This window comes from Diprion similis, chromosome 12 (genome assembly GCF_021155765.1).
Source record: "Diprion similis isolate iyDipSimi1 chromosome 12, iyDipSimi1.1, whole genome shotgun sequence".
Lineage (NCBI taxonomy): Eukaryota > Metazoa > Arthropoda > Insecta > Hymenoptera > Diprionidae > Diprion > Diprion similis.
Window position 1 is genome coordinate 17,627,805 of NC_060116.1, and position 26,292 is coordinate 17,654,096.

Below are 26,292 nucleotides of genomic sequence, written 5' to 3' on the forward strand. Positions count from 1 at the left end.
CAGATACTATCTGCACTTCTATTCGTCATACAGCGATGAACGAACGCTCGTTTTAAAACGGAGGAAAGTGAATTAGTTTTACAAAAACATAAATTGCTAAAATATCGTTGAAAGTTCGATTTTCGAAGCCTGTGGAGTGTGCATCAAGCGCTTCATATCCCAAAAATTAAGGGAAATTAACGTTGGAGCATGCGCACAATTGAAATGGTATATTTTACACATTGGGGCTCTCTCTGGCGCATATGCACTTTCGGACAAGTCAATGTTACGCATTGCTGTGCCATTGAGCGTGAATTACCCAATCACAATTTTGCCTGTCGTCAATACCGCGTTCGTTGACTCCTGTGGTGTTTTTGTCAATGAATTAGCTACGTTTAGAAACATGAAAAGTTGTTTATTATTCAAAGGTTTAAGCTTGAAATGTCCGTTTCCGCAATACCGGTTCATTATTTATCATCCCAAAGGTCAAGTTCGAGGTCTAACACTATATCTATCTAAAATCTACCTGATATTCAATTCAATCCAGCCATTGGCAAACGAACAAAACACAAAATAATTTGCTCACATTTTATCGTATTATAAACGTATTAGAGTTTAGTTCTTTATCATAGGCTCCGAGACAGTATATTCAAACAAGTATCGATGTGGTGGTAATTTCTGTATAATACATATATTATATGATATATCTAATATCTATACTTTAATTGCAAAAGAAAACTATGTTTACCTGGTCGAGCATCAGTTTCCTTACCTACCCCTTTTTATTGTCCGCCTCAAAATAAATTTTCGAGATGGTTGAGTGTGTTTTGCTCCTCGGTAGAAAGACTCGGCCGAAACACCCTGCAGTGAGTGAGAGCCCCCGAGAGTTACAGCTTCAATTCAGTCATGCAAACAGACAGTCACTTGGTCGGTTCGAGTACAGTTAATATCTTATAATTAGAGCAGGCCACGACGAAGAGGTACTTCCGTTGACTTTGGGCGAACTTGTGTTAACTATACATATACGCTAACAATGCAGAGACTTGCTTCATAAAACATACTTCTAGATAAATTATGCATGGAAGGGCGTGCGACATCAACACCGATGATAATGCCCTGCGTATTACACACATGCCGACAATTCTAAGTTGTATATGCATACTCGTCATATACGCGAATAACGCAAAACATAACTCAATAACAACTCCAAATTGATAAAAATTTTCACCAGATCGAGAGATTATTCGAATAAAAGCCGAGACGTCATGTCATATAAGAGTATAATATTTTTGTTCCAGATCGCAGTGAAACGGAGATAAAAATGCTGGCCGCCGGAGCGAAGCAGCTGGAATATAAATGTTCGGGAATAATGGGGTTTTGTGGATTACCAACGATAGTCTGTCGTGTAAAGGTTCTGCGAGGTGGAAATGTCGGGGTGTTCGATTTGGCAATTTGATTATCCGTATCCAGAAAGGAACGGTCAGCATGCTGCAGGAGAAAATTCCTTAATGAAGAAAATTGGTGCTAGGGTACGACGTTGAGAGTGTTCATCTCGGACCGATTAATTAAGTATGGAGGAAATCCGTGGTTCACAACCGGTAAGACGGCTGTCACAAATATTGGACCCGATCGCAAGACTGGCATCAGACTTTGGCTCGAATTCGGCGCCATGTAGCCCGCGTCTTGGGGCCCGACACGACTGCAGCTCGCAATCGTCGGTCGATAATAATCGAGGTGCCGCCAGCGGAGCCGAAAGTCCCCGATTACTGCCGCGACGCACCCGGCAAGGCCCAACGCCCCCGCCGAGGCCGCAAAACAGCCCTGTTCACTTGAGAGATTCGCCCTACGTCAACGTTCCAAGCTTGCTGTTCAAAAAGGACAAGAAATTTGCGGACACCGCCAAGACCGCGGGGTATGTCGAGCTGAAGGACAAGTCGAAGAGTAATCCGCTGTATAACTTGACTTCGGAGTCGAGCGGCTACGTCGAGTATACCGATAAACGTACCTTCGGGGCTCAAACCGATTTCGGGCCGACAAGTTTTGAAAACAAGGCCCACGAGATACAAAACTTGAACAGAGGTCGCTCGCCCTTTGACTCCGGGCCCTCGAGACACTTCGAAAGGACCTACTCTTTTTCCGGACGATCCGAAACCGGGGCGGCCCACCTGCAAGCGACGGCTGCGCCGCGGCTCCACTTCGCCGCGGAGAATCGTCTGTTTGCTGAACGCGCGGAGCCGAAGAAAGATAAACCAGAAGCGAGGCCTGGTTACGGGGCCTCGAAGAGCTTCGATGGGTACACCAGCGCAGCGGAGGAGCTTAACTGGCAGGAGAGATGCCTCGAGCTGCAGCTCGAACTTCACCGGAGCAGGAGCCAGGCAACCAGAGTGCGGGACATGCTCAGGGACAAGGTAAGTCAAGGGAGGCCTCTTGTGTTTTGAAATCCAATGTCTCAGCAGGAGAACGTCGTAGCGCAAATGTTAAAATTGGGACTTCGACGGGATACTATTTTAATCAAGATGGCACGAGGGGTTACACGGATCACCATTATTACGCAACTTGTGTTCAGTCAAACTTCAAATTTCAATGAACGGATTGACAATGTGGTCTTTGGGGTGGGATCCCACTTGAAAGAATGGTCGCGTGGTACCGTGCACTCTCTCAATAGCCCCCCCCCCCCCCCCGCTTTCGTACTCAGTTGCTGTACCCCTTACTCTCAGGGTCAAGTTTATCTGTAAGGTATTCTCCGTCGAAACGTACAGGAATGATAATTTAAGATTTTGAATCCATCAAAATTTTTATGGGTTATTCCACCTAGGAGAGGAGTTTTACGTCTTTTCTTTTCATTTTTTTTCGTTCGCGCGTTCTTGAGATATGAATTTTTGGATTTTTTTGCGAAGATTCGCAACTTTTTGAAAAATTAGACACAACTTTGACAAAAAAAATCTCTTGATATTTTTCATTTTCGTCTATATTTTCACGCCAAATGGACAGTGAGTTAACGTAAACATTTTTTTCGTGTTATTCTAATGCAAAAACGAAAACGCGAAAGCGGGTAGGCTCTAAATCTTATCCGATCGAGCTCAAATTTGCAGGAGATTTTTTTGTCATCACAATCAACAGTTCTACGAGGAATCCGAACTGAAAAAAAAATACTTTTTTTGGCGAACCACTTCAATATAGACATATACACAAACACACGTAGACACATAGACTCGTATTGTTAGCACGCAGACTATGGCTTCTTCCTAAACTTGAGTTACAAGAATCGGCTATCCAAGCAAGATCAACATATAATTTTAATGAGGAGCAGGGTTTCTTTGGCAAAGAAAATTGCACGTGACAGAAAAGAGAGTAGAAGGACCAATACCCCCTTATTTTATAAAAGGCTGGCAGATCGTTGTCCTCGGGGTCATACAACATAAGTTGCTCAAATTGTACATACAAATCTTATCGTTGCGGAATTCGAGGCATGTCTAAATGAAAATGCTCAGTGTTTGCCGCATGGTCTGTGACCAGTTGCTGTGTGTCCGATACGACAAATAAGTGTTCGTTATCGTTTACACGGCATGGTCACTATTTCCATAAGCAACTCTCGTTTATAAGATTTTAAAATTATTTTTTTCTTTTCAGCGTAACTAAATAGTTTCAAACTTTAAGGCCAGTCAAATAATACGGAGGAGAAAGTTTCGGGTCTTAGATCCCCTCACCCCGTAAAGGCTCGTAAGAATCATCAACTCCTCCCCGAAAAAATACTTACACCACGCCCCCTCGCGCCATTTTGCTGAAAAAGTCTCAAATCAAGACAAGTAATGAAGATTAATAAATTCTAACAATGATTTGAAAGATATTATGACGCCGCCGCTCATTCTCCCCCTCTAACGTAACGAATTATTTGAACGGCCCATGGGAAACGGTATCGCGGGACTGGTTGTGCTTGTTATTACCGCCGTTGTTGATGTTGTTGTTGTTGTTATTATATTTGTGAGTTGGCTCGAAAAAGTACGAAAAATTGACGAAATACTCAGTAACACACTTAGTACATCAGATTCTCATCCACTTAGAAGTTACAGGTACGCTACTGATATTTGAATCCCGTGTTTTTAGCGTTTTTACATCAATGTGTTCCAACTTTTTCGGGACTGTCCACAAGCACAATCACAATTACAAATACTATCATTTTCCAAACCTTGAAACGATACAATTACTCTGGAGAGAAAATAATTGTCAAATACGGTTGGCTCGATTCGTCGGCACTTCGGCCTCCCCTTAAACATCTCAAAAACATACGAGGTTAATACGCTTCTCGAGACGCTGACGGTGGCGTCAGGGACAACGCTTTCTGACGATACTCTGAGAAGCCTTGAAATAGCCTGGCTAAGTTTACTGCCTCTCTTACACCGCCTGTCACCGTCTTCCGCTCTTCCTATTCCTTGGGACAAAGAGCTGCCAAAAAGATACCGGGTCCACGGCGGCATCGCGCTTCCATGCCACGGGAATTCAAATTATTTGCATACAATCCCACAGGATATAGGAAACCTAGGTAGGATAATATGAGTCGAACGCAAAGTCAAGTCACCCGACTCGTCAGTGCATAAACTTTTGTTGAAAACTATAATAATTTATAACATTCGTTTTGACGAAGGCAGTTGGATAAGGCTACACCCTCTGCTGCAGATTTTCAAAAGAATCTAGTTCGTTTATCATGGCGTACAATAGCATTTTACAGTGATAGCAGTGGCAATTACTTCATTGGTAAATTATGATTACTTCCGCGCAAGAAAAGGCGCAAGTCGATAAGTTTGTTACTTCGTTTTCAGTTTAAAATTACAGTTTGACAATAAGTCCTGGATCGTCGATCGTGCAGGCAACAGTTTCATTTCGTCGAGCGTATCTCGGCCTTTGTGTAGTAGCTTACATACCGAGAAGAAACGGTGAAAATTAGCAGACTGATTGTGAGTGACGAAACGCGCATGCGGAAGATAATTGAACTCTATTGATCTGCGAGATTGAACCGTGGCAATATTTTCGTCCGCAAGGTAGAGAAGTCAAGCTATTCGAAACGAAGCATGAGACGTCCAGAACGCCCGCGCCAAGTATAAATTGAAATTAAGTTCTTACAACGATTCGGAGCAGTCATCAGACGGTTAACATGAAAATTTTACCTACGGGACAACTGACCCCACCTAAAAAAAAAGAAGTTTTCAAATAGGATTCAAATTTGGTCAATTTACAACCCGGTCGCATTGAAATTTGTAGTCATGAGTGTATCGTACGGTGCGGGCCACTCGGAAATCAGACACCGATGTACTGCCAAACGGTTCCGTACAGTTTAACATGAATTAGTGACGTTCTAAACTTGTTTCCCGTTGAACCTATGCATGATTTGAAAATGACTTTGACAATCTGTACTTCGCTAGTTGCATTGATTCAGCATTTCCATTACAAACCGGGAAAACATAGTACCTATACCGTAATAACAAGTCTTACAAGGAAATTTCTCAAGTGGAATTTTTATATATTGTATGGATCTTGTGAAAACCCTGCATTTGAGTATCTGTCTTCTGTTTTTCGTGCACCTGATACATTCCGCAAATGCAAAGATAGTATACTTTTATCTACAAAAAATGAATTCAGTCACTTTTTTTAAATAATCATCAGTACTACACTGTTTGCATCTACTGAATTTTTTTGGAGTTCAGTACGATATTCAATTATTTGTTGGGCCTCTCCCGCAAAGACGCCTACTCTATCCCGTTGGAATTGGAATGATTCGTGATAAACTATTCGACTCGTCAGGTAACATATACAGGAAACGAAGACCTATTCCATCTGATGATCTAATTATTAGGACAAGTAATTATTTTTCACCGAGAAAGTGTCTTTACTTATCTGCGTCGTCGAAGATGGTTGAAGAGAAAGGAATATCGATGCTAAATACCGATATTTGAGGGTCCAAAAATATCGATAGGAACAGGAGGATTTGAGTTTAATATAAATCCTCAACGGGACGATGAGCGACACTCGCAAAAATTGTGAGACGCGTTATGTCGTTCAGGCGCCGAATCTGCAAACTGAGGTTTGAACTCGGTCTGGTAACACATGTGCAAAGTTTTCTTGTCCTACGTGCGAATGCGAGTGTTTCTATCGAACATTAATGGCTGTAGATGCATAATAATAGTCATTAAGCTATCCCTGGCTTTGCTCCGCACAAGTCTAAATATCGGTTATGGCGGGTATTGACGGTGATTATTATTATTGTCATTATCATTATTCTATATTCGTCCCAAATCACTACATCAACTATTCAAAGTTTGCTTAACATGAATGAATCCGCATCACTTACATAACTTTCATAAGGTAAGTTTACCAGTTAAAAGTCAACGTAACCAGTCTTCCTGAAGAACCGACACGGCTTGTATGTACGTGCGCAGTCGGACGTTGAATCTGCTACATGGTGGCCATTGGTTGGGTAAAAGTCAGGGAAATAGAAAATAATCAGGGAAGTCAAGGAAAAGTCGAGGAACTCTTTAATTAGTCAGGGAATTTGGTGGTGGTGTAATGGAATGGACATGAATGAAGGTTTTCCCTTGAAAAATTTCTAAAAACATTTTTTGTCCACCTGCTCGGTTCCATGGCGATTAAATACTTCATAAATGTGTTTTCGAATTCCGATTGATTCGAAGCTTTATTTATTAGAACATTTTTGCTATTAGGTGAAATTTCAGTTTAGGAATAATTATAATTGGCTCCAAGAAACATGGGGAAATTTTTTCCGGCTATTTTTAGTGGGCAACATGTGCCGAGTTTCCCTGTCTTCTCTCTGTATGGTGACTATTCCCAATATTACGTGGACATGGCTATATATCCCCGCGCGTAGGTTTGTATTTGTGTGGAACAAGTATTGAAACCATTTTCACTGATTCGATGTTTTCAAGGCTGCAACCTGTTGAGTTAAATGGCGATTCGTTAAGTTCGGTGGACTTCAACCGTGATTTCGAACATGCAGGACTGTAGTCCACGTACCGTTATGTCGTATACGTAGAATACAATCAGATGAACACCTGCAACGTAAAATTCATAAATCAATATAAAAAATACTTTCTTAGCTTATATACAGTTCCCCTGCCTCTGTGAGTATTAGCTTGTCCTGAAAATTATGTATGTGGCCATTGCTTAAGCCAAGCCCCCCCCCCCCAAAAAAAAAAAAAAAAAAAACTTGCGCGGTACGTGTATATCCATATCCTAAAGCCATCTTAGTTTTTAATTTTCTGGAACAATTACTCGACTGACTTCTTCAAAGTATTCCTGTATCCGCTGCAATTGCTCGTCCTCGCGTTTATTTACCGTATAATTAGACTCGAGGTAATTTTTGCCGTTAAAAAATTAAATCTCATACATAGCAGAATTGGAATTGCCGCATTTGAGCACAGCGCAGGGCGTGTAGGCCGAGTCGTGGCATGTGCTTCGGTGTATGAGCTTGCGCGGTTTGTTAGCTTGTCGGTACGAAGTTCTACCATCATCCACCATCATAGTGTCCACAAAGAGAGATCTGAATCAGTTCGTTTGCTACCGCGGTGACAGGGGTGCAGCAGCAGTGCGACGACTGTTGTTTGTCCGTGCTCGCATCTTCATCGTCGTTCTCGATGATTAAACGGTCGGTTGTATATTCGGTTCTCACAGCGTGTCTTTCTTCCCTTTCATATTCAAGTAAATAAATACTATATGTCAATGTATGGATCAACACCTGCAGTTATAACCTATAAAAGGGTATGGTGAAGAGTCATAATAAAGTGACCTTCCTCAATTATGAATCCAATTGCGATGAATACCAGTGGAACTGAAACCCAATGGTTTTTCGTTAAAGGAGACGTTTTTATCGTGTATTATATCGTGAATATGCAACTGGTGTTAAAAGACGACGCGACTTATATATCCTATCTATAACGTCTGGTTGCATGTAAATATTATAAATTGCGACAGTAACGGCGTATTTTCCTCGAAAATTTCCGTCGTCTGCAAAGTGTCCCTTTCAGAATGTGGATGCGTGGTAATTATTAACTATGTGTTAAAACTAAGTTTCGTATCATAGGATCACTCTAACGGATAATCAAACATATTACATTAATAACTGAATAAACAAATAAAATCTGCGAAGTGCTGTATAGACCGGTGCAATAGTTAAAAATTTTCCGAGTAATATTTGAAACACTCTTGTGATACCGTCACGACGAGTAGAAATTTGTCCTTGACAGCATCGAAGTTATTCTTTCAAACGGATAGTTTCAATATTCACTATTATATACATATTAACCACTGCGCCCCTGGAGTCAGGTACCGGTAACGATACAGCGTTTCAGCGAGAAATTTCCATTTCAGCTCAGGGTAGGTTTATAGCAGTCCATAACTTTCGGATGAATAGATGGCTTCCTTCGAATTTATACTTCTCAGTTCCCTGCAGCAGGTGGGCCGATATCATTTGCACTCCTGGAGTATTTGTGCTCGCTATTATAAAATAATTTAGCTATATGATGATTTCTAAACATCATCGTCAATCCTTTCTGTTTATTGTTTCTCAATTAACAATACACCTTGCACTTGGATTGTAACTGCAGGCTAGGCATAAAGATTAAAGATATTTTCCATCAGCGTCCCAACTGCTTATAACAGAAATTCTGTTTTACCCGAGTCAAGTGCTAGTGCTGAGATTGGTACAGATACCACGTTACAAGTTGAGTATTTTTCTTTAGCCGACTGTCTCACAAAAAGTTAAGATATATTATACGTATATCTGCACGCGTATATATTTAAATTCCTGTTAATGAAATATTGTCCAGGTGAAAAATACATTCGGCGATTTTTTGAATATTAAATCTCGCTTAGCGGTTCTCTGCGGAAGAAAGTCTCTTTGCTTTTCCGTTAACATCGTATTGTTTCTCTTTGATACTTTTTAACGGAGAAGTGGAGGAGTCTACCTTAAACTGAACTTAAAAATACTTTGACCAAAAATAGTGTGCGTAGAACCGTGGAACGAGCCGAAAGTGTCGCGCTCTCCAAGTTTAACCGTGTGGCAGACTGCAAAGGCGAAGCTGAAAATTCTCGGCGGAAAGAGGGATAGAATGAAAGAAGGCTGGGAAAATATTCAAAGGCAAAGAAAATGCGCGATAGTATAATAATTTATGCTGCTGCGGATAAAATAGATTTGTACTGTCGTCTGATCGTGAACTACGCGGTGATAACACATATCTTACCATTGTTTCAAACTGCCTTTTCGAATTTACGGGCAGTTGACATGAAACTAATTCTTATCGAGCATGTATCCTCAAGCCGCTATTTCCTGACAAAGTTGAAACTTTTCGCGAGATATATTCAGAAAATGCCTTGCAGAGATACAAAGGTCACGGGTAAAGATAACGGGCAGAAAAACAGAATTACAAAATCAGTGTAACAGAAAATAAGCTGAACTTGTAATGTCATTGACAAGTTGTTTCTAAACGAAAACCAGTGGCTGTAAGTATAAACATGCGTATTTTACAAGGGTTTCAAAGAATTGGTATTCAACCGTAGATCGTCCTTACTTTTCCTCCTTTAAACTTTTAAAGAGATTTATCGATGGTTCAACCCGTTCGAAGTGAGAAAAATTACTCCGCCCTGGAAATGGAATCCTTAGAGGAGATGTTGCGAAAGGTAATTTGAATTCAGGCACTATTTGAAAATAACTGCACGGCGCAGCGTTGATAAAACATCATAAACGGAACAAGTATTTTAAAGTACGCGTTGCGAGCGCGATTGCGTAAACGAAGGGAGGGAGTTTGTGGGAGTGAGATTGAAAGAAAAATCGTTGAATGCAATGAACAAAGCTCTCTAACTGCAACTTCCGGTAACGTAGTAGTATAATACGTTGTACATCAGACTGCCGACTGATTGGGCCGCTTTAACGCATCCCACACACCAGAGATACCCCCAAGCTTGACGTTAAGGTTCGCCAATTACACTTAATTGTATTATACAAGCCGTGAAATATGACGCTGCACTAGTGTCATACGTATCGAGGGTGTAGGCACTGAACTATGGTTATATCCGCGTACTGGAACGCACACCGCTCATAAGTTACTTTAGTGGCGAAGTGCACCGAGAGAAATGCAGGTAACCTTGGTGACCATCTGTCCCTTTCTTTTGTTTCTGTCCATGCGATTTGAAGATATTAATTCTCGAACCAGTCGACTATACATACCTATACTCCTGACCGCATCGTACTTTCCAATAGGGCTGACAAAGACAGGCTGCCCCCAGGCAACGTTCTGAACTACCACGAACCTCTACCCACTTCCGCATCGGCACATCCTTTTTGCGTTCAGAAACCAATAAATGACCCTGTAGACTCGTAACGCATTCCGACAGCGTAATCTTGAAAACGCGATATATATTACTGTGATGGAAGTAATCTTTTTTTTCTGTCAGGCCTTGATATTTATTTATTGTTTCTGAAAGTGCCAATTTAACTAGAAATTTTCTCCTTTTGAAGGTAAAAGGACACTTGTCCTCACATTATAATGTAATGGGATTTATAATACTAGGTGCATCATGCATTAAGAGTGGAAAGAAGGATGTATTTACAAGTGCAGGCTTGGCTTGTGTGGTAATCACACAAGTGAAATTTCCTACCGCAAGTCGTGCACACAATTTTTTTTATCGTCCCAGTCCCTCTGATCCGCCATTGTCGTGTGTAAAGCAGGCGTTAGAAATCACAATTTTGTCCGACCACCTTTGAAACAACAGCTTTTTGTGTATGCGCAGCGGGCGCAGAGTTACCTTCTTCGTTCTTGTTTACAAAAAAATCTCCCTCGTACGTTTGAAATAAATTCAACAAAATGCAAACTGCTATGCACAGAAAGGAATAGTTTTATTACTGAAGGCCTGTAGAGCTAATGGGCTAATATTTTACCAATTGCCACATCCTATGAAGAGGAATAAGATATGTGAATAACAGGCAAATAGAATTTTCAATGCCAGCTTACTGCGTGAGAATTGACGGAATGGCGCAAGTACTGCTGTATATTTTACACATTTCGGGTTTAGACCATAAGCGACGGAGGTTCCCAATCGCAATTACGGTGTTTAAAGAGCTCTCAATTCTGGGCTATCGCATGGTTATATTTTCCATTGAGGCGGTGCTGGCTTTAGATACGTCGTATTTTTTCAATTATTCTGGATATAAAGGGACAGCATCGTGTAGCTCTTATACATCACCGGCGTATCAAGTGTGAACTCATTTTAGCTTTTGGGCTACCACCGTCGAGATGTCTGTTTCGCCCCACTCAATGTCTTCTGTATGGATATGGAGTTTTTTCCATGTAAAATCAACAAACCAAAAACCCTTGCCATCTCTATTTCAGTTGGCTTTCCTACCTTACAGGCCAAAATGTTGCCGCGATACGATCTGACTGACCAATAGAATTCCATTATCTTGCGCATGCGCAGTCGGTCGCTCAGCCTGTTGCCTTTCACCAATTCCTCTCATCGTCAGCAATTTGTGTGAGACCCCGCAGTAACTTGATCTATGAATAAGTCGCGAATACTTTATTTCAATATGCTTATATGGTTTCGTAGGAGATGTTGCAGATCAAATTCTTGTCGTATAGTTGGACTGGGTCGGTTCATACGGAATAATTATATTTAGCTGTTGACCGCAAGGATGGAATAAATTGCCCTTAAACCCGAGCCTCGACCCGTAAATTAACCTCTGTTTTAATTAACTACCCTGTAAATAATGCCCAAGTACGATTGCAACGTGTAATATAACGAATGACGGTAACGGAGGAACACGTATATATATATATGCCACTTCACACGCGTAATAGGTATCATTTACGCCTCCATATTGTATATACTTATCCTTCAGCGATAGAGTTTCGTGATCACTTGGTTATAACATGCTGTACCTACCTACCACTGCACACTCATGTGGAGGTATGGCAAGGTTACATGGATACTCATTCTGGGCAAATTGAAAGAGCTTTTCAAAATGAATTGCTACTTACTTATACATGGAAATTATTGAAAATTGAAGAATCACGTGTGCTATTTGTTCCATAACCTAGAGATAAGAATAAGACGAAGTATTTTTTCAAAAATTAGTTCATCTTATTGCGATGGTTCCAAAATCATGTCAAGTAAGTCACTTCACTCCGCATGTGGTCATACTAACTTATGTTACCTCGGTATCTCCTGTACGTTTGACGCGTTAATACGAACCTCTTTTCTTTGTGCAACAAGGCTGAAGTTAGTAACATTAACATTAACGTAACAAAATGTTGAGAAGCAAATCACTACTTTGCAACTTCCGGTTGACTTAAAAGGAGTTGAGTTTTCTAAATATATTATTCGTGTGGTATAAGTATGAGTATGACTTGATTCATTACACTTCACTGAATTTCAGACGATCTCAAAGTTGCCAGGTATAACGATGTTTCCCAAGCTGCACTATTGCAATAACATTACTAACTTCAACCTCATATTGTGCAGGGGTACACAAACGCAAACAACATACTATAGCTAGTTGTATTGCCTCACCCTCTTACTTGCATTACTTTATACTTAGTATACTATAGGGAAGGTAATGTTGCAAGTTCAGTCGATGAATGTTCTAATTTTAACCAAAAAACAAAAACCTGACCAAAGACGGGCGTCTACCGCGAAGTTTGAAAATTGCAGGCAAAGTGAGAAATTCTTTGAATTTTTTCAAAAACAACAAACATTAGAAATTTATTTGTTTACTTGCATCGGAAGAATTTTAACATCAAATTAACTATATTTTACCAGGACTAGGTTAAAGTCCTAGAAACAGTTTGATGTTCAAAGTCTCCTGATGCAAGTAAATGAATAAATTTTGTAACGCTTGTTAATTTTGAAAAAAAATCGACAAATATTTAGGGGAGTTCACCCTGCCCAGTGGGGCCCAGTTTACCTGTCTTTCCCTTACGTAGTTGTATCTTACATAGTACGAGAGTGAATTCGTACAAAGTTCGTGTGCGTGTGTATTTATGAAACTCTTAAGACGACCTTTTCTTTAATAAACATGTTTTTATGACTGTTGCAGCTTTCGGAACTTGAACAGAGGGTGCTCGAGGCAGAGGGTAGAGCGGACGAAGCGGAAGACAAGGTGAGGCAAATAATTAGTAACGACCTGACAGAGAGACAGCATACCTATCGGCCCTAAACGTGAAAACAAGCCACTTCGCCGCCTACAGATAGGCAACCGGGCGTTACCATGTCGTTCGTGAATTGGCACTGTTGAAAGCCGCGTAGCGTTTCAATGCCATTTATCGAAGAATTAGAAATTTAAAAAAAATAACTGCAAACAGGATAGAAAAAGTACTGAAGGGGTCCAAAGGTGTAACATATAAGACAGGCGAATTTGAGGAGCGAGCAAATAAAATTTGAGGAAAATCACAATTTTTTTATTACGCAAACATTCCAATATTTTATACAAAAAGTATAAATACGACTCTGTTACTGATCACTAATAAAAATAGGTCGTCAGGGTACGTTTCAAGTGGAAAACAATTTTTGTTTTCTTTAAATGCTTAAAAAACAGTTTAGATTTTTTGAGTCGTCCAATTTTTACTGACAGTATGTACAATTATGTTCTTCAAACTTCTACGGGTGGATTTTACAAGGCGTTATATATGTCAAAAGTTAGATGTACCCCTCCCTTTAAGTAAATAAATAGGGTTTAACTGCAGCTGGAGAAGCTAGAATTTTTACGACTCTTTGGAAATTTCTCCATATAATTGACAAAGCATCTGTAATAACAATACAAGTACTGCAACGTTTAAACCAAATCATCTACCTTACCGACACAGGCTCGATATTGATTTTATCAAAGATGCAAACCCTATACCACCGTAGAAAGCTCCGCAACCGGGTGAATCGCGCATGTAACACTGCACCCGGAGCATTGATTTTTGTGTAGAACTAATATGGCCGACGCGGACCTTTGCACCGTTATTTTGTTATGAAACACAGTGCATTTCCTTTGAAAATCACATTAATTTTCTCTGTAACGTGTTTTTATTATATATAGCTCGTTTAGTTTTGTCCAAAGTCCAAATTTTTCATAAAGTTTCCAACCACGACGTAACATTAATATTGCGGAAACACAGCAGTCCAAGAATGGCCCACGACAGGTGACACGAATGAAAGGTAGTAACTCATGTATCTTTATACTCATTTGCGTGTAGAATTCTTTTACGTTTTTCATACATTTTTACGTCGTGCACCAAGTAATTCTTATCGTCACATTGACTGAAAGGAAAAAGTCGTTGAATTAAAAAAAACTATTGCTTCGATCAACTAAATGCAGCGTTCACGCCGGCAAAACAAATATTTGGTTATTACAACAATTTATGAGTTGCACGAACTAAATGAAAAATATTTCTGTTAACTATATTATTATTTAACACAAATACGAGGATGTACACCGTGTACAGTCACCGAAATATAAAGTTGAACAATCTGTATTACATAGTTAATATTTGAAAATAATTTTGTTAACCTGAATATCCTACTTTTTGATCCAACAAATGTTTGATCAATGCAATATCACGTTCTGTTAGTTTAAAAAAGTCTCAGTTAACGGAACTGAACATTTAATTGGAAAAATCAAAGTCAAGCAACTGAACATTCAGTTCAGTGTAGTGTTTCAATACTTTCAATCATTAATTCAAAAACAACTTATTTTTTTACTGTAGTCTCATATCATTCAGATAAACAGATGCTCAGTTTATAGAGTAAGGTTGTTTTATTAGAATTACCGTAAATTTCGATTGACGAGACTGAATCGTGGAATGAAAAGAAGTTCTGGAATGGTTGTGATTAAAAATAAAATTGAAATTTTAAGTCTAATTACGGCGGCAGTTGGTAGATTTTTCAGTAACGCAAATAATTTATAATTATTCTCGTTTGTAGATAGATTTATTGAACTATTTAGATGGAAACAATTTTGTTGTTGTTCCGACTGATACGTTTATTCGAATCAACAAGAGTATTTGCAGTTTCTCGAATTATATTCGCTAACTTGGATCAACGTAACAAGTGGTACCTACAAGATGTAAATTTGTTTAGGCTGACAAACTTGACTTGTTTCTTTCAATCATCAAAAGTTCACGACAAATGGCACATTTAGTTCATTCAACCATACGTATTCAACAATGTATAAGTTTGAAAGGATGGGTTGAAAATCACCCAGTTCGACGAAATCAATTTGTTTACTCAATCACATGTAGAGATTGATTCAAGAGAATCAAATTTGATTTCGCAGAAGACAGAATTCTTTGTCGACGAAAAAAATATTTGGTTAAAGCAACTGCACGCATTCAACCGCAGGTATCCCCTTCTTCAACCGGATCCATGAGTTGACAAAACTAAATATTTTTCGAACCTATCAAATTTTCAATCAAATCAACCGCATAGTTCAACTAACTCGTTAGGTTGATTTCACCTGACAGAATTTATTATATTGACTACGGTATATTCATTTTCACAAAATTAATGATTGAAGCAACAATTTTTCATCAAATTAAATCGATTCAGTTGATTTAACGATTTTATCTGTCCGGGAAGGTCTTCATTACACTCAGATCAATGTTTAGTTTTAACAGCAAAAATTTTTTCACCGTGAATAAATTTTAGGGTTAATGTAGAACCCACCAAATGTAGTGTTGGCGCAACCCAAAAATATAATTGAACTATTTTGAACACGAAACAAAAATACTTTAGTCCTGTATAAGAAAAGGGTCGCTACTACAATGCTATAGGTTCTGTTGCACAGTGAAATCATTTTGTAAGGATTCAAAAATGATTGGTTTATTGTTTCAACTCAGAAAATTATTGTTTGATTGTAACTTATGCTACGTGAATCAAGTGCCACATTAAACAACGACAAAGAAACATGCTTTCGGGAATTGACAGGCTGATTCAATAGTATTAGACCACCAATAATTAAGATCAGCTAATTTTACTAGATAGATGCCAGGAGCCTGCAGTGCCACTATCGGCCGGCTGCTACGTGCTGAATATGCATTACCAATGTAACTGACTTGCGAAAATGATAGCCGTATCAGAATCCTTTTTCCCACGTGTACGTTCCACCATCAGCGTCCAACTGCTAAATTGGGATGCTGCAGTACGTACTCAGTATGCACTACAAGAATATCCAATTTTCAGTCAAATCAAAATTTTTACGTCAATCAAAACAGATTGTGGTGTCACGTGACCCTTTTAAGATCTTGTCCGACAATCCATCTGGGAACCATATTTTTTACAAACGTTATCTGAATGGGACAGAGTCACATGGTACGTAAAAAACGTAAACTTTCGAAACATTCAATAATTATGTCGTGTATACTAAATCACAGAGAAATGGCTCGACTGATTTGGGCGGAATTGTAACGATACATTGAGTATTCGTTACAGATAAGTCAGGAGACTTTTGGATTTCTAGTTTCGTTTACGTACACCCGAACAAAGTCGATTATGACTCTTCTAGTTTCAGCGAGTCAGAAATGTTGGTAGCACTGACGACGTACACACGCGGCGTCCGCGTGCCTCGACCAGAAGCGGCCATCGATGCTAACCTTCTTTCAGACGCAAGGGGGTCTACTATTCTGATATAGCTGTATGTATAATCGTGTTGAAGCTGGGGGGGGGGGGGGGGGGGGTCCAAATCGATTTTACTCGGGTATATAAATTCTGAACTGGGAACAAATTCTGAACAAACGGGTGAATCGATTCGAAAGAAATTTGGGGAGAAAATCAATTAATCTATGAACATACGATGCAATTTTTTTTCAACACCTCTCGGTTTTCAGTTACCAAATAGTGGTAGCTGAAATTTCCAAAAAAATTAATAGTTATCAGAATTTTCCTAGAATTTAGTACTTGACGTTGACCGACGACGTACATGACTTTCAGATTCCAATTTATCATAATTCAGTGTTACTTATTTTTTCTGCCTTATCATTCATCACTTGGACATTTTTTTCGTATGATTCTTGGGTTATATAAGACTATTAGGAATACGATCATTCGGTCGTGTCAATTCGCGCCCGGTCACCAAAGCTGAGCTTTTCGTTCATCCGAATAGTTTTGCTACAAAAGGTGGGTACCCCGGGAGTCTCTGGTGAAAGTGCGGACTCCGAACCACGCGGTCACCGCTGGTGCCAACACCCGCACGATGTCTACGTGAACCGAACGTACCTAGTGATCGAAAACTTGTGCATGTGCCTATTGGCACTGGCAGTTACCGCGTGCTCGGAGTCTGCACGTTTGCCAAAGACTCCCGGTAGGTAGCCTACGACGACGAAAATAAAATTTCTCACTAATTTCACTGATTCACTAAATATTGCACTGTTTCAGCAAATGTGGTTTTTGCGTATATCTATAGGGTCAATTATTCATTGGCTTTCAATGGCAATACCATTTATAAAATTGTTTCATTCCGATCTGTAAAACCACCGACGTGTGAACAGTAATGGGTTAGAACAGCGTTTCAGATTTTTCTGAGAGGTATCTTCATGATAAATGTAATTTCACCGCAAAAGCTCGAAATTTTTTCCAATATCTGATATTTCAGGCACCTGGCCAATTGACGGAAAAAATATTATAATAAACGTGAAAATGTGTGAGACAAAAAAGAAGCGTCTTAGCGAAATCTACAACTTTGGTGGAGGGATACTTCGGCGAGAATCATATATTTGTAGATATATTCGACAAAATGCATTTTTACAGCTGTTAAGACTCTTCACAAGTCGTCAAAACAGAGTTTCAAATTTGAGCTTAACATGATATGTTTTGAAGAATTATGGGTATGAACTTTGCGATATCCTCAGTATTTCTAAATTTAACGGTTCAAAAACGTCCGGATATTACGTTGATACTTCTGCGGTTTTCTGCATTGCATCAGGTGTAAAATGTTGCCCAAAAAACATAAATCATCAACCCTGTACGACATTTCTATCGCCAACGTGAAAAAACGAGCGTACCCTCTCCTTGATTAGGCTGCTCACGCTCACTCAAGAGTCAGATGTTCTATGACTTACATACAATAGGTATACGTACGGTATAGATATAATACTCCTTTTTGGTCACTGCTCTATTGTGGCAACTCTTTGTAGGTTAATCTTCATAGAAATAATAAGTGATTCGAAGACGTCCACATTCGCAGTGCAGAGCGCTTTCATACGTTATATTACTTACAGCATGTGTATATTCATGGGTATAATACGTATGTATGTACATACGTACGGAGGTATAAATAATATACTTATGAAACTTAGTTTGCATGACCCATCGGAGCGGCCCACTGCACATGCACGCACGCGCAACCCTCGGGCTCGAAACGGGTGGAAAACAACGTGACTCACTCTAGGAAACCCCAAAGCGTTACTTAGTACGTGTTAGTACGCCACTGACCCCCGAGCCGGATGCTCAAATCAATCGAGCCGCACGAGATTCTTACTCAAAAGTCATCAATCAATAAACGTTGTCATTTATCGCGTAATTGACAATTCTTTGAAGTCGACGTATCTTTGCTGCTTGAAAGGCCTAAGGAGCAAGGCCTGCAGTAACCTCCCCCGCACCACCACCACCACTACCACCACCACCACCACCACCACCACCACCACCACCACTACAGACACACGCATGCACATAAGATAAAACAGTAATCATTTCCACCATTCTGGATAATAAAAATCTCTTTTCATTCGTAATCCTGCACCCAACGGTTCTACACGATGGCTGTGGTGTTTGCCGGTAAGATGTTATACATATTATTATCGATATAAATTCATAGTAGCTATCAGAAGCCGGTACATGGTCTGTTACCTATTCATTATCATTACTTATTCATATTACCTGGGCTCGCTGTGGATACCGGTATACCTGAAGTCGCGAATGAAGCGGTTACGCACCATTGTTCAGTATACTACACTGTAGGCACATGCAATTAGATGGACTACAATCGTATCAGCGTAGTAAAATCATGAGCCATATTCTGTATACATACATTGATGAATTTGCGTTTATACTTATCGAATCGCCAATCTACGTATTATAGTGAGGATGAAGTTAGTAACGTTACTGTAAGGATGGATGTTCGAGAAAAATCGCTACTTCGCATCTTTGGAAATGTCTGAGATTTAGTAAACCATTATATACAAGATATACTTTACTTTCGAAAAGCCAACTTCTTGAAAATCATTTTTGAATTGCCCAATAATGTTGATTTTGTATGAACCTGAGGATTCGTTTAGTTAACGTTACTAACTTCAGTCTAAAATATTATAAGTATGCCTGTGTATTTTATCAAGGCATTTTTCTTGCATCGACGAAAATTGAGAACGCCCAGCGGCCGCCACTTGGGTCTCTAAAACTAGTAAAGCTAGACCCCCTACAGAATCGTTTCGATATGGGCCCAAGAACGTCATTTGGGCAACTTTTACGTCTTTCAAGACGTATATTTAATTGCAATTTAACCCTACGCGTGAACACTTGTTTTTTACACCTTTTGTCTTTATGCATTTTCAAAGTATTCTAGGCTTTCAAGAAATCGGTAAAAATTCAAGGTTCCTTCTTAAAGTGCTAACTACATTATCCAAAAGTTGGCTTAGCGCGCGAGTATCTTTTTGTATCAAGTATCGTAGTGAGTTCAAAATCGTGAATGACTCTTTCAAGTATGTAATAGCGCCTTGAAGGGCCATTAAAAATTATAAATATTATGCTTTGGCCTCTTCACGACACCATTGCATGCATACAGAGGGTCTCACTTATTCACAGTTTCCCCACCATTGAACAAATAAAAAACTACTATCGGATAATTAGAAGATAATGACGTTAGTTCAAATGATATTTGTGGTCAAACATCCACACTGTGAACATGTATAAAAATGTACAGGTTATTTATTGAACACTGGCTAGCAGACCCTTGAGCGGAAAAAACTCGCTATTCGGGCTTAGGATGAAATCGGCTGCCTTAATCGTACTCGTGGCCAGTATTCATTGATTGACCTGTAAGATAGATATGTATGTATGAACTTCGCTTTTATGTTGTGCATAGTATACGTCACAAATAATTTCATCCATATACCTACCTACGTGCATGTATGTGGCAAGTTTACACGCCATTATACAGTTTGGTATTAAAGTACGATAAAAGCAAATGATCAGAAGTGTAAACGATGTTTTGCAGAAACAACATTAATTGGGACCTCTGACAGTATATGTGCTAAAGCAGTGGTTATATTGTGAAATACTTGTAAATTCTCGCAGCCTTCGTGTTCATCACACAATTTTACTTATCACCACTTGCACGTATGACATTGTTACTCCGTGAAAGATTCGCGGGGGTAGTTGGAGGAATATACATCGCCATCGCGTATTGCATTCTAATAACGGAGTAGATATGCCTCTATCATATCGATTTTTATTTTAAATGAAAATGCGTGCACACTGTAGTGTTTACTCATGGTGGTCTTACAGCCGTTTAGCTACCCTTGGCGATATCGATTTTGGACAGCTGCAGCTATGCCATAACTGTTCCCCTACATTCGTATGTATGTACATATACATACACACATGCATATACGCATACGTACATATTACATACCTGTATATGGCGTAGTCCATCCCATTTCAATCTGCGTCCGACCCCCGGATATGGTCCACGATTTTTACATGATTATTCTCATATTAAAAGACACTAATTTTTTTTCTAGCTTTTTCCGACACGGTTTAAATTTTCTACAATTATTTAAAAATGATTTTACAGATCGACACAATTTAAAAATCTGAAAAAATTCTGATAAATCGGGCGTCAGATATCAAAATTTTCAAGCCTAGAGCCGAAGTAGGGAGATTTTTCCTTCGTAGTGTTTTTAAGCTTCATCCGAAAAAAACGTTAAATAAATTAGAAGCGGGAGTCATTTTACTATAGATGTTTACTGAAACATTTCATATGTCACACTGGATTTTTCAGCATTTTTTTATTATCACAAATTAGGTTCTTTTTGTTAATTGGTCGAGATTGAAAAAACCTTCATTAGTAAAATAAATATAAAAGAAAAAAAAACTTGCAAAAAATTTGAAGAAATTTCAAAAATCCGGTGTGGCATATGAAAATGTTTCAGCAACCGTCAATAGTGAACTGACTCTCGCTTCTAATTTTTTTAACGTTTTTTTCGGATGAAGCTTGAAAATAGCAAGAAGGAAAAATCTCCCCAGTTCGGATCTAGGCTTAAAAATTTTGATACCTGACGCCCGATTTTTCAGAATTTTTTCGGAGTTTTAAATTGTGTCGATAAATAAAATCATTTTTAAAAATTGTAGACAATTCAAGCCGAGTCGGTAAAATTAAAAAAAAAAATTAGTGCCTTTAATGTGAGAACAATCATATAAAAAATCGCGGGCAAAATGATGCGAGAGGTCATGGGTCGGACGCAGGTCGAAATGGGATAGACTGCCCTATTCATACATGTATGTACATCCCTAGGTGCGTACACCCATGTACATTGTACATACATTTATTTTCTTCACCACGAAGATCTCTTGAGGTAGTCTGGAATTATTTTTTTATACACAATTATCTCCAAAGTGGACTCTGGTACTACCCCATGAAACCCTCCATATACATACATACATTTCACCCAGCTTCGAACGGTTACCTTTTTCAATTGTTTGACTTCAGCAGTGGTATGTTACTCTCATTCTCAAACACAACCTGCGCCTGATTTTTCCCGATATTTCCCAACGTTCCGGAAGTTAGAAGTCGTCAGACCTTGAATTTTTTGCCACTCTTGAAAGTCTTGACAAATTACGAAAATTGTAAGCTCTTGCAGAAAGTGGTGTCTTTATTGGCTTAAAAGTCCTGACTTATTTACCACAGCCAAGACTCTATGTATTGTTCTAGATTCTTCAAGGTGTTTCGAAAAATCGGATCAAAATTCTAAAAAAATTTGTAAAGATTTCGAGATCCTCTCAAAAGTGGTTCCTTCATTTCTCGAAATCTTTGTAATTGTTCCGAGAATATTCTGTAATTTTTTCAGGTTTTTAAAAGTGGTCCGTAAATTGTACGGCTTCTAACTTCGGATCAGTAAGGGATGTCAAGAAAAAAAAAGTGAGTGTTGGTATTTGATAGTACTATACGATATACTCATGTCACAACAAAATTAGCAAAGTTTACCGTCCAATGCCAGGCAAAGTCACCTGGAATTTCCTCTGACTAATAATTCAACCCGAGTACATAGGCGTATATGTAGAGTAGGATGTTTAAGAAAAAAATGACGGGATTTTCCACCGTGACCCCCCCCCCCCCCCCCAAAGTTTGTTTAGGTTAAAAGAAATATTGTGTCAAAAGATGAGCATCCAACGTTATGCGGAAGACCGCGCTCATTTGATTTATTAATTTTTTTTTTTTGTACTTTTGTTTAAACTTATGAAGAAAAGGTTTATAGCATTTCTATTATTATTTTCTTATTCATTTTCTACTCAAAGATGACGATCCGTAACATAGCAATTTACGGGAATCTTAGTTTCTCGAATTAAAAGTTCATATTATATTATAACTATTTTACGAGATCAGATTAATTATACAAAAGTTGTCGATACACTTCTCAAACATCACCTGGAGACTTAATATTACAAGTGTGGGTATTTTAGGTCGTAAATTGATATGTATGTTGATTGAGGTAAGCAAAAGTAAAAAAAAAAAATTCAATATTATTCTTCACAAATTCCGAAAAAAAGTTTTAAAAAAACTGAAAAATCAAATGATCACGATCTTCCACATAACGTAGAACGCTCATCTTTTGATAGAATCTTCTTTTTAAGCTAAAAAAATTTAGGAGTTACCATAGTGGAAAATGGCAAATCATATTTTTTCGAACCACCCTAATGTAGAGGTAATTTTCGATCAAGTCGAAAAGGGTTGAGAATTTTCAGTGTAAGATTTCCCTCGATAATTTTTATCAACTTATCCTTTCCAACGTGCTGCACTATGATCTCGTCTAATCAAGTGAATCTATAATCCCTGGGATTTTCCGTCAATTGATATGCTAAGTGTCTAAAACATGCCTGCAATTGTATGTTACAGGTACGGATGATGGAGGAACGGCTGGTGAAGGGTGAATACTGCTTAAGTACTTCCAGTGTCAGTTCGCCAACACATTCGGTTCCATCAACGTCGGGTATTCAGAGTGAAAAGATAGACGATACGCACTGTGCCTGTATAACGAAGCTAGAGACACAAGTTGAAGAGCAGGTAAGACTGAAACTGTCCCTGACTTTGTTTCTCAATTGAAACATATAATGCAAAGTATCTGCTACCTGACTTCTGCAGCATTTAGGATTTATCAAAAGTACAGTCCAGTCAAAGAGCTGTAAGGACAGAAATAGATTATCCTTTACCTCGCATATCGAAACTATGACAGACATCTCGAAATAAAACCAGGCAGAGTTTCATTTGCACTTGGGCCAGTTCTACCTAACAGTTCTCAAGCATAAGTGTAATAAAACAATGTGTACTATACCTTGCAGTTATAATCGATTACTATTATTTAATAATCTCCTCGTTGTTTAAATCGTATTGATTGACACCATTCATTCAAGAATGGATGATAACTGTTGTGTTGACAAATTGAGTTGAACATTCGAGCTAAATGATTCTTTGATCATCCACAGAGACAATTACGACTACAAGACGCCCGACAGGTCGAGGCTAAGGCTGCTAGAATAAAGGAATGGGTAACGAATAAGTTGCGTGAATTGGAGCAGCAAAACCAACATTTAAGAGAGCAAAATAACAAGTGTAATCAGCAACTCGAGCTACTACGGAATCACATAACAAACATCGGATTACGGCCACCCGTAGGTTCAATCAAGAGCTGTTGTTTTTAGCTGTAATCCTGTCACAAACTTGATGATCATCGTTCGGACAATTAATGGCGCGCCGATTATTTCATGATCATCGACTTGTATGTATGTACATCAGAATGGTCCGTGATATAGTCACTCTCGAATTTTACTGTTCCCATGGGCTAAGATATTTCGAAATAAATTCTCTTCTAATGTTCATTTCTTCTTTTCGAATTTATCCAAAACCCAAGGCTCCTATCTTAACTCTAACAATAAGTTTTGCCGCTAAGCCATCAGATTTTCAAATTTGAATAACACGGGAGTCTTTAAAACTCAACATTTTTCATCAAATATACATACACAGCTATCTGTGAGGAATTTTCTAGGTCTCAGATTTTTTTATGCAAAAATCAATAGGAATAAAAATTATCTGCACTGTGCGAAAAATCCTATATTTTTCCAATAAGAAAATGCGAAGGCCTAGCGGCAGAATTTGGAATTGAAACAGGAGGCTGGAGTGTGGCAATTTAAAAAAAAATTCATTTGTAAGTATTTCAGCCCATGAAAGCAACAAGATTTGAGAATCACTGTAGTAAAGGCCATCCTAATGCACACAGAAACATGAAATCTCCTATGCAAACTAACCACGACCATGTATAAAAATTAGAGCATTGCTAAATTATTCAATATTGGAAGATTGGCAACTATGGACCTATCCGAGTTAGAATACAATATTCAGAGTCGACAAATAGATATTGGGAGTATCTTGCAGTCTCTAACAAGTGCTAATGAAACAATTTATTTCTCACTAACAGCATGAATTTGGAAAATTAGTTCGTAAATTTTGTGTATTTGTACATGCTTGTATCTATGGAGAATATAATAATGATGCAGCTTAATGTTAGACCGAGCCTTACTATTTGGTTGTCCTGCTCGATACAGGCACCAACAAGAGCATCGTTATCATTGGAAGTAGACCCTACGCTGCGCCGGCGTTCTGAAAGCTTAGACACTACTCCGCACGCTATTCAAGAAACTATACAGAACTCTATTGCTGAGCCTCAAACCAGCACAAGACATAGACGACATTTATCAGCTTGTGGTACAATTCAGCAGGGAAGCACAGCTGTCGATATGGATTCCAGGTAGGTCACGTGTTGTCTTTGCGTGGTTACAGATCAATGAGATTCGACAGTGTAACTTGACTCGAATTCCTTCATCTGCTCTCGTCAATTTATACTATATACTTGCTTTGACTGTAATATGCATATATCTACAACTTCTCTATTTCTCAGAGTTTGTCTTTCGATGATAAAGTTTGATTCTCCTTGGGAGGCCTCGTGACGTAATAGCGGCGCCCGATTTTTTTCAGTGAGGTACCCTGTAACGTCCTGGGACTTCCTACGGGGATCTGCCAACTATATAATTAATCGATTTTCAAATAACTTGATCATTCTAGTCTGTATTCATTCGTGTTGAAGGTAAAATATATTTAGTCCTAAATACCAACGTAATACTCGTTATTATCATCCTATTCTGCACATCAGTAATGTGGTTAGCAAATAAAAGAGAGAACAAAAACATGATACTCATACATTCCTTCATCGGATTTCATCTTCTTTCATGATCATTCTGAGTGCAACCACACAACACCGCTTGTACCCTATTGAGATTTTAACGAAAGCCTGTGGTGACTAAAATCAGTTGCTCCATATTAACTGTATTATACAGGAATCGCATACTTAGTAAATAAAACCATAGTGAACATAAATGATTAGGGAATTGTAGTTCAGCTTTACATTATCACGCATTTGATTATTTTTTTTTTTTTTTAGCATACTATCTGAAGAGTTGGCTGCTGCTGTGGAGAATCTAGTTATGCTACCGAATATTCCTGGTGTCTTGGAAACTAATAGAGATAGTACTGGCTCCGAGGCAGTACATGACTATGCTGAAATCTATACCCCTAGTAGGGAAGGCGTCAATTGGAGTCAGGCTGGCCAAGGTCCCCGACCGCCCACACCGCCATTGCATAGATTTCCTAGTTGGGAGGCGAAAATTTACCAGGTACGCATAGGCAAGCTTTATTTACAAAACAGTATTCATATAAAAGACGAATTCCTTTCTCGCGTCATCAAATCGCAACTGACAATAATGCTACAACAATGGTAGGAACTTGTTGAGTATGTTTTAAAAGATGTAGTCACCGGACAGAGCTAGAGCAACAGCGGGTCTACAGTTTGCAAGTAGCTGCACCCAGGGTGAAGCTAGAAAAACCTATGCTTGTCACAGCAATGAGAGTATGGGGTACGAACAAAGATGCTATCCCCCCATGCGACATTTCTAATTGCCATCTGTAGTGCTACCTATACTGTCTTGTGTATCAAAAACACCGCCATTCTGCTC

General features: G+C 38.9%; 1 protein-coding gene across 10 annotated transcripts in view; it reads left to right on the top strand.

Moving 5' to 3' along the window:
* LOC124413709 (uncharacterized protein CG43867) overlaps positions 1–26,292 on the top strand; it is a 42,575-nt gene that overhangs the window by 5,056 nt on the left and 11,227 nt on the right. For 4 of the 10 annotated variants that reach the window (XM_046894471.1, XM_046894474.1, XM_046894472.1 and 1 more), the window contains exons 2-7: positions 1,278–2,387; positions 13,076–13,138; positions 23,126–23,293; positions 23,713–23,898; positions 24,829–25,031; positions 25,722–25,953. In XM_046894471.1, the coding sequence (XP_046750427.1) occupies positions 1,551–2,387; positions 13,076–13,138; positions 23,126–23,293; positions 23,713–23,898; positions 24,829–25,031; positions 25,722–25,953 (1,689 nt within the window). In that variant the 5' untranslated portion in view covers positions 1,278–1,550. Of the gene's footprint in view, positions 1–1,277; positions 2,388–9,265; positions 9,490–9,533; positions 9,664–13,075; positions 13,139–14,027; positions 14,182–18,661; positions 18,793–23,125; positions 23,294–23,712; positions 23,899–24,828; positions 25,032–25,721; positions 25,954–26,292 lie in introns of those variants that run through there. The other 6 variants (XM_046894478.1, XM_046894481.1, XM_046894477.1 and 3 more) reach the window with 5 other exon arrangements.